This window comes from Gigantopelta aegis, chromosome 10, assembly GCF_016097555.1.
Source record: "Gigantopelta aegis isolate Gae_Host chromosome 10, Gae_host_genome, whole genome shotgun sequence".
NCBI lineage: Eukaryota > Metazoa > Mollusca > Gastropoda > Neomphalida > Peltospiridae > Gigantopelta > Gigantopelta aegis.
In genome coordinates, this window is record NC_054708.1 from 72307522 (window position 1) to 72322131 (window position 14610).

The 14610-nt window shown below is 35.4% G+C and overlaps 1 protein-coding gene across 1 annotated transcript in view; it reads right to left on the bottom strand.

Moving 5' to 3' along the window:
• Positions 1-5394: 5394 nt before the first annotated feature.
• The window catches only part of LOC121383389 (polycystic kidney disease protein 1-like 2), a 68955-nt gene continuing 59739 nt past the window's right edge, over positions 5395-14610 (bottom strand). Inside the window, exons 28-31 of the mRNA XM_041513390.1 lie at positions 14017-14333; positions 10398-10430; positions 8070-8214; positions 5395-7071 (exon numbers count right to left, since the gene is read on the bottom strand). Coding sequence (XP_041369324.1) covers positions 5816-7071; positions 8070-8214; positions 10398-10430; positions 14017-14333 — 1751 coding nt within the window. The 3' untranslated portion in view covers positions 5395-5815. The remainder of the gene's footprint in view (positions 7072-8069; positions 8215-10397; positions 10431-14016; positions 14334-14610) is intronic.

Genomic DNA, 14610 nt, shown 5'->3' on the forward strand with positions numbered 1-14610 from the left:
GAGGAAATAGGAAGCGGGGTCGGCTCCTACTACTCTTTTTCTAGACTTTACCTTGCTTTATAGTGATACCATCTCGTATCCTCCGGAGTCGGGCCCGTCCGCACCACTATACCAAACCATGACGACTGGACTATACCCTAGTCTGATACTCTCTCTCGTTCAGACGGATCCGGCTTCTCAAGATCTGTATTTCAGCACAGCACTACACCTTCGTCTATCGACTGTCAATCTAGGGGTTTTCTTGACGGGATGCAACCCATCTCGTCCCTTTAAGCTGTGCACCCAAACGGCCTTAACGAGGCCACTCGCGTGGACATATCGATAGGACTTTAAACTTTTAGATCTGCGTTCAAAATTTTATTTTAAAATTACTTCTTTTTTAAAAATAGGGGCCTATTATTAAATAGTCCGATCCTCTCTTCTTTCTCTTATTTAATTTTGGACTGTCCTTCTAAAATGCTCCAAATTATATAAATATTCGGCCGAGCAGTCAATTCTTTTTATTTTTGGCTTGTAACCTTTTTTTTTATTTTTTTTATTCTATTAACTTTTTTACTAATTGCTATTTTAAAAATTCTGCCCATTTTTAAACCCCCCGTAGGGTCGACACTTAGTGTAGTAGAGTTTTGGTATAATAATGCATGCAGTTAGGCCATCATGTGTGGAGTAAAACTTTATCTAGGACCAACCTATAACTTGATGACCTCACAATTCAAAATGACCGCCAGATAACTATTTCTCACTTTGTATCAACAAAGCAAAATTGAAAATGCATCATGTTGAAATTATATTCAACCAAGTCACCTTTTTTCAGGTGTTGAAAATGTGCTTGCATGTATATAACAAGACACCAAAGTGCAATTTAATAACAATGAAAATATAATACGAACTTACCATTTAGATTTCATTGATGAACGTATGTTATCCAGTGCAATTATTAAAGCAAATATTGCTACACATGGAACTGTGGTAAGCTTTATTCAGCAGTATGTTTCTAGAACCAATAATATAGTTCATCAAATGACAGATGCCCCGTTTTAAAGTTTGTAGAAGAAAACGTGTTACACTCATAATCTCACAATTCAAGACATTCGTATTTTGATGAGGGTAAATAATGCACCTCATATTCATATATTGGTCCACATTACTTGACTTAATGGTAACTGTATTAGATGTTTGTGTGGATTCTACTGGTATCCAACTGCATGAAGATTCAATGGAAACATTGGTACCCAGGTTCTTTGAATTAGACCATCTTTTAGCACTCAGGTCCACCTATGCATGAGCAGGTCTACAGACAGGAAGCCATTATAAAAATAATTAGTTCTGATAAACCAAAATTTACACATTATTTACACATTACTGATTAAAATAAAAGCTGTTGTTATTTTGAGAAATGCCATTTATTGTTCACAATGTGTCATTAACAAAACCAACTTTAACTTAACTTAAAATAAACCAGTTTCCTTTAGAACCATTTAAGGTGATCGATAAAGTAATATTTTATCATTTAAAATAACCCAGTAAAAATTAAAACAAGATTAATTTTGAAGAGGAACTATAAACAATCAAATTATACCAGTTGTTTGCTTTTAACAAATAGGTTTATAAAAACGTTCTTTTACAGCCTTTTCTAGAATTGGCCTGTCTACCAGTCGACTACCAAAGACACATCGTGCTAAATATTGCGCACAAAGATGTATTTCATAAATACAAACGTAATGGAGGCTACCACCTTTGTTAGTAAGCACAAAAGTGGCTATATAGTATACTGATGGAAAGAAATAAGGGAACGCATAGTATCTGAGACCAAATGTAAATCGCTACTGGAGTAGTTAAGTCTGTATAAAATACAGATATATCGTGAAACTGCATGTCAGTACTGTGAGGTTGACGTCCAGTAACACGGTTAATTTCCTGATACACATCACCGCAGAGCCCCCTGAAGCACGTGCTGCATGTGCTACTAAAATAACCCGGCTGAGTTTGCACATTATAGCCTCGATTATTGAGAGCCGACTATATATACTGAAAGGCAAATTTATTGTGACATGGATTGTTTGGAGTAATAAATTTGTGAATGGATTTATGGATGTAAACCAGAGAAAATGTGCATGAAACAGCTCGAAGAAATGCAACCAAGCAGTTGTTGCAGCAATTGCATGCTTTGTGCAAGAAACATGAAATATTCAGGAGAAATCCTGTCCAGTGGTTACCATAAAAGGCCAGACATTCAGTCGCAAATCATTACCACTCTGTGCAGCCTTCAGAAGTCCAGAAGTCAGAAAAACACCATTAGTGAACTGTTTGATGCAATTTCGTCATGCCACGCCTCAGCGATCTATATCTGGTTCTACAAAGGCCATGGTTTGTGCTATCCTGCCTGTGGGAAGCGCAAATAAAAGATCCCTTGCTGCCTGTTGTAAAAAGAGTAGCCTATGTGGCGACAGCAGGTTTCCTCTAAAAAACAGTGTCAGAATGACCATATGTTTGACGTCCAATAGCCGATGATAAGATAAAAAATCAATGTGCTCTTGTTATGGTAGCCATACCAAGTTGAACATGCATACATGGCTTGATGAATCTATATGAATTGATAAGAAAGATATGCCTTGAAAACAAAAAGAATATGGGCGGACATATACGGACAACACCATACAATAATACGACCTGTCACAGATGCATATAAAAAGAAATACACTGAAAAATTCAACAGTTTTAATTAGAAAACATTCACTGAAGAGAACAAGGTTAACAAACAAAAATGCATATAAACATATGTATAGTCTAGGGCCAATTATGGTTCCTACGTACATTCAAGATTGAAATAAATGATTGAAAGCATTAATTGAAATAAATGATTAAAAGCATGTGTGCATCTCCCCCTTTAACATTTTACTCATTCTGTACCCAGAAATATTGTTATTTGCACAACAATTATTAATTACTGTGATCAATATTAAATATAGAAATTTGTTCTTTGTCTACTTTAATCAATGGCTGTGACTATAATCCTGCCTTATGGGAATTATTGCTATCAATGATTCAGTGCTTGTGCATTGTCAATGGAAGAATAGAGCAAAACAATTTAGTACAATCTAATCTTACTGTAACACATAAAATATATAATAAATAATAATAAAGCGATAACACATTTCAATTTCCTATGAACACAATGTCATGAATTAAAATGAAATTTTATAAATGATTTTTGCCAATCACAACCATTTTAACTACAACAGGTAATCATTGTCAAAACATACATTTGACGTATTAAAACTACTCTTCCATGGTTTAACACCCATACACAACCACACAACCACACACCATCAAAGTCATATCAAAACTACTAATGACAACTGCCAACATGTAGCAAAGATTACATGTTCAAATTACTATCTGCATTTTTTAATTTCTGCCTACAATTTTGCAGGTACTGTATCCACATGATTATTTTGAACATTGGTTATGGCAACTACATTTACACAACATGGTTCAAGTTAACTTAGCAATCATGGTGGCCTGTAAGGCTCGAGTTAAAATAAGTTGTTACCGGCCTTTGTTAAATTTAACTGACCCTATAATAAGTTCTCATGATTCAGTATATATTATGTACATGTATCTGTACTGTGCATTTGTTATTACTCAAAACCATCATGCAGTGGCAATGGTTGGATATATCTGGTTTTGGAGCATGATCTTTTTACTATATTACATTTTTCATGTTGGAATCATACACAGTTCTCTAAATTTGATGGTTGCCCGAGAGACTACTTTAAAATTTGTAAAATTTATAGTCACCTTAGTTAATAAAGGTGGTTCAGTCAATCAGGGGGAAACCTGCACACATATTAACATATCCTAATTACAACATAAAAGTTCCAGTGTGATAACTTAAATTATAATTAATTTTTTTTCTAAAATGACCCAATTTAGTGTACCAATGTTCCAAGCACAATTATTTTCTATTCTCCTTGCCAAAACAGAAGTACTTGTACACTCTCAGGAGGAGGAATGTGAAGGTCTGAACAGGACACAGCTTCCTGTAAATATGATGTTAGCATGTCTAACCAGTGGTAAATATACTAGTTTATACTAGCTTCAGAATAGGACATTAGACACTGCCACTGCCAGTCTGGTTGAAAGCAATGTCAATCCAGGCCTGTAGCCAATGTGGTGGTGGTGGTGGTGGTGGTGGGGTGGTCAACCTAAGCAACTCGGGCACAAAAGAGCCCTCGTGTGAGGCACTTTGTGCCTCATCATAAGCCTAAACCACCACCCACCCACCCTATCAAAATCCTGGCTACAGGCCTGTAATCATCTCGGATACACTATTTTTGGTGATCAATTTTACAGGCATTCATTCAGATGGTTAACCTAATTAATGGCCCAATGAAGTATTATTTGCTAATATATACACATACATTCTACATAACCACCATATCTGACTAATATAGATATTTTGAAAAAAATAATCTAATTATGGCAATGGTCCATAAATCATAAAACAATAATCAATATTTAGATAAATATGGCCCTGTACATCCGTCATTGTATACCTTTAAGTTTATGACTTAAGACTTTACGAACAATCCATCGTTTTTACTTTACTTGTACATAAATAGCTAAATAAAGAAAATTAATTCTTTTTTTAACACACATTTGATTTGTTTACTTTTGTCCTGCATTTAGACATAGGTTAGGTTGTCTTATTGTCATTTGATTGGATCTTAACAAGAGCCATACATAAGGCACACACTTAGCGGCTACATTTATTTCCCACTTATTAATAATTCAACCAGAAGAAGTTTTTTTTTTTAACACCACCACTAGAGCACATTGATTAATTAATCATCAGCTATTTGGTAATTATGACTCTTAGTCATCAGAGGAAACCCGCTACATTTTTCCTAATGCAGCAAAGGATTTTTTATATGCACTTCCCCACAGACAGGAAAGCACATACCACAGCTTTTATCCAGTTGTGGTGCACTGGTTGGAACAAGAAAAACCCAATCAGGTGAATGGATCTACCAAGGTGGTTAGATCCTGCGAGCACTCAACCAACTGAGCTAAATACCGCCCCTAATTCAACCAAAACGTTTTGAATGAATTGATCAGTTTCATTAGTTCAATAGAAAATCAATTAGACCTTGCATTGGCCATCATAACATTTCCAGAGAGTTGAGTGTAAGGAATTGTAAGATTTAACTTTAAACATCATATTTTCTCATTGTCTTTCTGAGTTAAAAGTTAAAAATTTGTTTTATTTAAAGACACCACTAGAGCACATTGATTTATTGATCATAAGCTATTAGATGTCAAACATTTGGAAATTTTAACAGTCTTTAGATAGGAAACCCACTACACATTTTCCATTAGTAGCAAGGGATTTTTATATGCACCATCCCACAGACAGGATAGTACATACCATGGTCGTTGATATACCAGTCATGGTGCACTGGCTGGAATGAGAAATAGCCCAATCGGATAACCAATGGGGATCGATCCCCGACCGACGATACATCAAGTAACTACATTACCACTTACATATGTCCCGCCCACTGACAAAGAGAAGTGCCTACTAGAATATGTTAAAAGGGCTGCACTCAAGTCAATGGATCCTGTTTGGATCTAAAATAATGTGACCATACACATGTAGCTTAAATTTTCTGTCATTATTTTAAACATTTTATGATTTGCTAATGATGTTAAAAGGTATTTATAAAGGAGTTTAATTTGGGTGCATGTAAGGATGAATGTTGCATGGAGCAAAAGTTTAAATCAAAGACAATTCTTTGCCTAAGTATGATATTTAAAAATTATGCATTGTGTCATGCTCCCCATACAATTTGTCTAGCTTTGCCTTTTTCTTCTTTTTATCGAAAACCATCAACAAACGAAACCTTCTCATTATGAAGTTAACCATATGGACTTCGGTTTTAACACTGGATATTCGACCTTTTGTAACATGAAATGCATCAATCAAAAGTATGATAAAATAATGCGTCAACATAAACTGAAATGAAAATGAAAACAAGAAAAAAAATATAGGACCAAGAACGAAATTGGCTTCTTGAAGACCATAATAATCATGCTTCCCAAGCATAAAGGTGAACAAGGTTAGAATTGTGGAGAAAAAATTTCTGAATCCTTGATATGTGTAACCAAAAACAAGGAGAGCAAATGTTGAGAACGCCATGATGAATCCAGAGAAAACAAAGCCATATGATACAAGCTTAAATTTTGCAAAGGAAAGTGTTTGTGCAAGCATCGATAACCGGGCATTAAAACGAAGCAGCTTGAAGAATTTGACGACTGTAAACAAGATTAAAATTGACATAATATATCTAAGTAATGTATCAAAAAAGGCAGCAATGTTAAAACTGATAAACCTTTCAAAATCGGTCTTATCAAATCTGTCAAACAAATAGTTGCAAATAACAAGCCGATTGATACAGATGCCAATAACAGTGTATCCTAAAGCCAAGATGGTAAGTTCAACAACACTCCAGTGATCACTAAAGTAGCGGTACCACTTCTGTTTGTAAAACTTCTTGATTTCCACATATGTAAAGCAAAGCAGAAAGAGAACAAAGGCGATCTCACAAGCAGCAACAAATGTCTCAAACTCATTTTCGTAGTGATAGAAGTTAGCAGTGTAGATTTGATGGTAGGGCATCACAAAACCAGTATTGGAATATTCAAACATCAGTATCACCATGGTAAACAGCTGGACGTTTGGGTTGAAGAGGGTGAATTCCACAAACACTGCACGTGTGTATTCATCAATCCATGCTGTCTGTTGTATATCATCTAAACGCTCGCGTGCCAGACTGACATTTCTTGGTAGCTGAACAACATATCCTCCACCAGGATAGATGGCAAGCTTTCCCATAGTTGGTAGAGTATCTAGTTGTCTGCCAGGCTGGTATGACCACATAGAGCTTCCATTAACAGCGGTTTCGTTTTCCCAGTTTTCATTGTAAGTCCTAGTATCTTCAGCACCAAAGGTAAAAGGTGTAAGACACTTGTGTACCGATTTCACTTCCACAATACTGATGCAGATTTCTAAAAATGATAAAAATTAACATTTGTTTTTAATCTGTGATAATTTGAAAAGAAAAGAGATCATTCTCTTGGTCGAATTTTAATATTAATACTTTTTATTTTTGATCTATAGAAAATATAAGGATGATGTTAAGAAACATAAAAATCTGTAAATACACACAAACGTTTGCTTTTAATTTGTGATAATTAAAAAACGGTAAGAAGAGAAACCTTTCTCCATGTTATTATTATTATTATTTTAAATATAAGGTTGGTTGTAAATATACGTTACAAAATGGAAAAACTTAACAACCTACAACCATGTAGGACAATGACACAATGGCTAGATCAATTTAACTTCTTTCTGATTAATAAATCTCCAAATTAATTTGACACACGAAGCATTAATTAACTGTCAAGTACCTGTATATTCATGCATATGTTACAGTATAAAACATTTCCCAAGTGATTTCCAGTAGTGAGATGACGGAGATAACAGTAGGAAAACTAAAATTATTCTAATCAGTTTGTTTTTAGTTAACAATGGAATTAAGAGGAAGGAAGGAAATATTTTATTTAACGACACACTCAACACATTGTATTTACGGTTATATGACGTCAGACATATTGTTAAGGACCACACAGATATTGAGAGAGGAAACCCGCTGTCGCCACTTCATGGGCTAATCTTTTTGATTAGCAGCAAGGGATCTTTTATATGCACCATCCCACAGACAGCATAGTACATACCACGGCTTTTGTTACACCAGTTGTGGAGCACTGGCTGGAACGAGAAATAGCCCAATGGGTCCACCGACGGGGATCAATCCTAGAACAACCATGCATCAAGCGGACGCTTTACCACTGGGCTACATCCCGCCCAAAAATTAAGACAACACAATGGCAATTGACATTTGAGTAGTATTTTACCACAGGTCTTAATGCCTTAGAATGTCAAGGATGATTGATGGAAATATTTATGTGCACATATAGATTCACTTTATGATATATAATATTACCATCTCTGTTTAATCGTATTTGTCGCAGTCTTGTCCTGCCCACAAGATATGCTGCTGAATTGGCAACTGACTGGTGCTTCCCAGAAACCATATGTGCCAAAAGTGTCATATTCAGATATTTCCACATAGATACCGGGTCCGTCACCTAAAAACAAAATAATGAATACTTATATATTAACTATACATGAAGGGCAGTACGGTATGCAATAGACATGGTTTTTTAAATAATATTTTAATATATCTCAAATCAATTAAAATATTGACTAATACCAGTCAGTTTTGTATATCGGCAGCCTCTTAGTATAATTGCCCAACTCATTAACTCATTCTAAGTTTTAGAGAAAAATGGAAAAAAAATTAATTTTATACAAACAGAAATTAATTCTTTAAACATTATTTGAACAAAAGCAAAAAGAACAATTGTTCTTATTCTTGTGAAAATAATTTGTAAAGAATTAATAATTGTTTGTATATAGAAATCAGTGTTTTCCCATTGATCTCAAAAGGTCTATAATATGAGCTATGTAATTAAATACCAACAAGAGGCCGACGATATGGTACAAGTGACTGTTCCATTTTCAGTAATGGAGTTCAAATGCTAAAGTTGCAATAATGGCAGTTAATTCCCACTAAATGTTTTTTGGGGTTTTTTTTTGCATTGAAACAAAGTTTATACCTTCAGCTATAGCCTCTATTAGAAAGTAGCGAACAAAATTTAGGCAGAGTTACATCCCTTAACCACCTATAAACCATTACAACCAAATAATTTAATTTACTAGTAGAATTTTAAAATTTGTTTTAGGGATGCGTGGGATCGATTAATTTGTAGTTATTTATTACAAATAAATGTGAAAATAATGAAATATTGTAGTTTTAACTTTGACATAGGATAATAGTATAATCTATGTAATAAGTTCACAAGCTGAATGATTCATTCATCTATAGTTCAAAATAGTGAAGTAAAATATATAATTTTTTCTTAATCTCATTTTCAGAATTAATAATTATAATTTTTGTATTTTTAGTCCAGGGCTCGAACTGAAGAATTTGTTTTCCACAGCAATTTTTAAAAGAATTGCCATAGGTGAAACAGTCCACCGATGGCTATGGCAATTTTTTCTAAAAGAGACATTTGCAGCAAATAAACCTGACTGAAAACTATCTTGTTATATGTAGACATCTTTTAAATGTGCAAATGTTATTTATTGGCAGATAATGTACACCAGGTACATTTTGCCATTGTTGAGGAGCTGTATCGACAGCACAAAAGTGCCATCGGTAATGTTCTGTACCTACGGCAAGTTATATCTCAACGACAGCCATTGCCGTCAGTGCCGCTGTTAAGTTCAAGCCCTGTTAGTTTGTGACAAAAACAAAATAATCCATTCAAATATATGTACTTACTAGTTGGCATTGGATTTTAAATTATTTTATGCACATTGCTCATGGAAAATGTCCCAGTATACTGCAGTACATATTTGGTAAAGTATCACAATGCACAAGTTTTAGTGATAACTACACAACTTTAAAACATTAAACACTAGTTGCTGATCAATTTTGAATCGATTAGAAATGTTGCTAATCAAAATAATTCCAAATACATGTATAACAATTTTGATGACAAAAGGCCCTAATATATTAACAATAATCAAATCTTGCAAATTATTCTTGGCACAGTTCTTAATTGTAAAAACTATCACAACGTTCTAAATATAAGCAAAATACTTGTGTAATGTTTAATTTAATTATCTCAACAGACAAAGCACTAATTTCACAAACATCCTAAGATTATGTTTTTAGTTAGCATACATGTAGTACATTTGGAATCCATTTTCCAGATAAAATTACATCAAAATTTACTGATGAATCATAATAGCTCTCGATGAAAGCAAATGAGTTGGTCATATTCAAAACAACATAAGAAATTGTTTTTCCTCACAGATGTATGTTTATGTGGAAATCTAGGCTTACGATATTTTGTAAAATTGGGTCTATATTAAGTGTTGTATGCTGGCTAATAAAATATTACAGGTAATTTATCATTAAGTCCTCATTATCAAGATAAGTATCTTGCTTTGTGATCCAATCCTACTTTGTGATGATGCAAAGCATTTTACTGAACTTAAATATTTTGTTTACCTCTTAAAAATTTAGGGGGTTGGGGGTTGCTGTATATAGTCTGATGATAGCTAATTTTACCGGTAGCCCACTTCGATAAAAATTCTTAGAACATTTTGGGACAAGCTGTATTTACTTTTGTGCCTAAATTATAAACAGCCATTATTTTAACTGTAAGATATGTTATTCCACTTTTTACATTGAACTTACACCTTTCCCTTTCTCTGTTCCAGACATTGCCAACTACGAAAGAAAGAAAAAAAGAAATGTTATATTTAACGACGCACTCAACATTGTATTTACGGTTATATGGTGTCAGATATATGGTTAAGGACCACACAGATATTGAGAGAGGAAACCTGCTGTTGCCACTTCATGGGCTACTCTTTTCGATAAGCAGCAAGGGATCTTTTATATGCACCATCCCACAGATACGATAGTACATACCACAGCCTTTGATATACTAGTCATGGTGCACTGGCTGGAACGAGAAATAACCCAGTGGGCCCACCGGTGGGGATGGATCCCAAACCAACGGCGCATCGAGCGAGCGCTTTGCCACTGGGCTACGTCTCACCTGTCAACCATGAAGTCAGAGACTTATATGAAAAACAATGAAATCCAAAATGGCTGATGTTTTAACCAATAAAGTCATGTTTCCCTGTGTACATTTTCAGTGTACGTATTCCATGAAGCAGCGAATCCGTGTTTATCATTTCCATACTCATGCACATAAAACCATCCATGAAGACACAATGACAGAAATTAATTTCGAAAGGACACAGTAGGAACATCGGTCAGTCTAGACTTCTTGCTCATATTAACAAATATTTTGAGAGTACTACTAAAGCAATACATACATGTATGTCCCCTACTGGGCCCAAAACATTTCGTATCAAGGGCCATAAACTCTGGTAAAAATAGGTAAATTGCAAATGAAAGTCAAACTTGATCTGTAACAGTACATGATAAAGTTATACATAAACTTTCAGCTCAACATCTCAAGCCATTGCAAAAAAAAAATCAGAAAATTTCAACTTATTTTTGTGCTTATGGTTCAACAACGCTGTCCTGAGCATGCACAGTGAGTTAGTGAAAGAGAAGAGGGTGTAGTGGCCTTACACCTACCCACTGAGTCATTAAAACTCGCTCTGGGTGGAAGCCGGTACCTACCAGCCTTATGTGCGATGGTTTAAACACCGAGGCTGGTAATCTGACCAAGTTCAAGGACCATAACTCTGTCAAAAATTATTAAATCGCTGTGAAAGTTAATCTGTAACAGAATATGATAAAACTACATACAAAATTTCAGATCAATCTTGAGGCATTGTAAACAAAAAGTCTGGGAAAACTAATTTTCTTATCTCCCAAATTAAATGGCCATAACTCTCAATTTTTTTTAAATCACCTTTAAAGTTGAACTTGATCTATAACAGTACCTGATAAAGCTACACACATTTCAGATAAATATTTTGAGGCATTACAAAAAAAAGGTAAAAAAACTAATTAATGTTCTTATCTAAGTTCAAGGGCCATAACTCTGTCAAATATGAAATTCAACAGTACATGATAAAGCTATACACAAAAACATCTGAAAAACTATGTTGATAGGCGGATGGACAGATGGACAGACAGACAGAAGGACGGAGATGAAACCTATAGTCCCCTCCAGGTGGACCGGTGGACCAGTAATGCCGCTTTCTTCTGTATGACGTCATGTTTTGTGGGATTACGAATTTTTGTGATCCATAAAAAATCACTCAAAAAGTGATTCCAAATTCATGAACACATTATATATTCACAGATTAATGGAAAACAATTAAAGGAAAAACGAACATAGTGCGAGTGCGAATAATTTTTACATGCTCATACACCACTAGAGTTTCGAGCATGTCTGTCACGAGGCCTGTCTCTGGATAGCCAGGGGATTGTCCTGGGATAGAAAAAAATTAGCGGATAATTTTGAAATTTACATCCAAAAATTAAATAGTGGGCCTTTAAAATTTTGATGCGCATATCTAATATAATTAATAAAGAAAATTCTACTATTAAATTTGGTCGCTAGATTAGATCAGGTGGTCAAAAAGAAATTAGATAAGATCGGTGGCCCGACTCGGGATTGGGGGGGGGGGGGGTGTGTGTGTGTGTGTGTAGAGTTGAAAATGGGCAGAATTTTTAAAATAGCAATTAGTAAAAAAGTTAATAGAATTTAAAAAAAAAAAAAAAACCCCGTTACAAGCCAGAAATAAAAAGAATTGACTGCTCGGTTGAATATTTATATAATTTGGAGCATTTTATAAGGACAGTCCAAAAATAAATAAGAGAAAGAAGAGAGGATCGGATTATTTAATAATATTAAAAAAAGAAAGTAATTTCGACATCAACTTTTGAACGAAGGTCTAAAAGTTTTAAAGTCCACGTGAGTGGCCTCGTTAAGGCCGTTAGGGTGCACAGCTTGTAGGGACGAGATGGGTTGCATCCCGTCAAGAAAACCCCTAGATTGACAGTCAATAGACGTTGAAGGTGTAGTGCTGTGCTGAAATACAGATCTTGAGAAGCCGGATCCGTCTGAACGAGAGAAAGAATCAGACTAGGGTATAGTCCAGTCATCATGGGTTGGTATAGTGGTGTGGACGGGCCCCAACTCCGGAGGATACGAGATGGTATCACAATAAAACAAAGTAAAGTCTAGAAAAAGAGTAGTAGGGGCCGACCCTGCTTCCTATTTGTTCTTAGAGTGGGGCGGTCAATCTTCTAGTGCTGCTAGGACAGGCTCGGACATGTAGAGACTAAACGCGAACAACCGTGGCATTCTGCAGAATGGCTTTTATACGAGTCACAAAAAATACAAGTCAACATAGTCAGATGGAGAAATGATGTGGAGGCAAGGAATCTCGCTAAAAAATAATCCAACCTGGTGGTGCAGACTGTCGAAACGAGAAGCGTTCCAGCTTTCAATCAGTTCCAATGGCCGCATACATCCCAGTAGAAAACTTCACTTCGTTGACAAAAACAAGAAAAGTGAAGGATCCCCAAGTCGAGCCGCGAAAGTATGCGCAGTGTGCACAAACACGTTTTACCGTGACGAGCTGCAGACTGGGAATGATATTAAGAGAGGAAACCCGCTGTCGCCACTTCATGGAATACTCTTTTCGATTAGCAGCAAGGGATCTTTTATATGCACCATCCCAGAGACAGGGTAGTACATACCACGACCTTTGATATACCAGTCGTGGTGCACTGGCTGGAACGAGAAACAGTGCAATGGCGATCGATCTCATACCAACCGTGCTTCGAGCGAGCGCTGTACCACTGGGCTACGTCCCGCCCCCTAAATCGATGGGTATACAAGCAAAGAAAACAGGACTGGTAAAACATCTAGATGTACTACATTAAACATTTGGCATAACATACAAAGGTACTAGTGTCGTAGTGTAGCACAGGCTGATGTCAGTGTCCATAATTTCTAGTTCGGAAAATAAATTTTAATTCATCAAATGCACTATTTAAAGGTAAATAATGTTTTTGAAAAACAATACCGGAATTCTGTTTCAAATAGGTATTTCCGCAATTCTTTAAGTGATTGTAAAAAATCAGTGCCTCTAATATATCATTAAAGTACTCTTCAAGAAATCGTTAAATAAAAAAGGAAAATTGTGGAAATTACTTCTTGCAAAATGCAAGTTCATCTTATGTACCTAATGTTGGTAAAATGGTTCTTAAGATATATATGAAAAGATTGGCTGGAATAAAAATAATAAAAGTAAGAATAAGAATAATTCTAATGATTACAACAGGGCCCTGTACTTCGAGCCCCACTAAAACATACCTTATAAAAAGGTTCATCATTGTCAGCATAATATGCATGAATAAAAATATCTTCAATGCTCTTGGTTACAAGATACGACTTTCGGACATTGCTATGTCCCAACACCACCAGGAAGACGATGGCAACAAATAAAAAATACATGATAATCTCCTGTAGGATGTCCACTGTACGTTGATCGAGCCGAACTCGCTTGTGAATCTCCTTGAGGAGGCGTGGTGATATCGGCGGCACATAAACACCAGGTGCTTCATCTGAATGAGACCGTACAACTCCGTCCATCTCAAGTAAGTCCTGCTGCAAATACACCTCGTCTTCAGCTAGTCAATCAGAAAATATTAAATAAAATTACTTGTGAGGCCCATATCCAAAGTTAGGTAGTCATTATAGGTAGAAATACATGAAGATAAAAAATGACACCACTAGAGGTAGTACTAAACCAAATAACTTCCGGCTGGGTCAAAGTTCGAGGTACACCCAACTTTTGATAGAGAAGTGAACACCACAAGTCCTGTGATTGGTTATAAATGTGAGTGTGTTGGTTGTAAAAAATAATAGTTTCATCTGGGTTATATGCAATTTTATTTCATCTAGTAC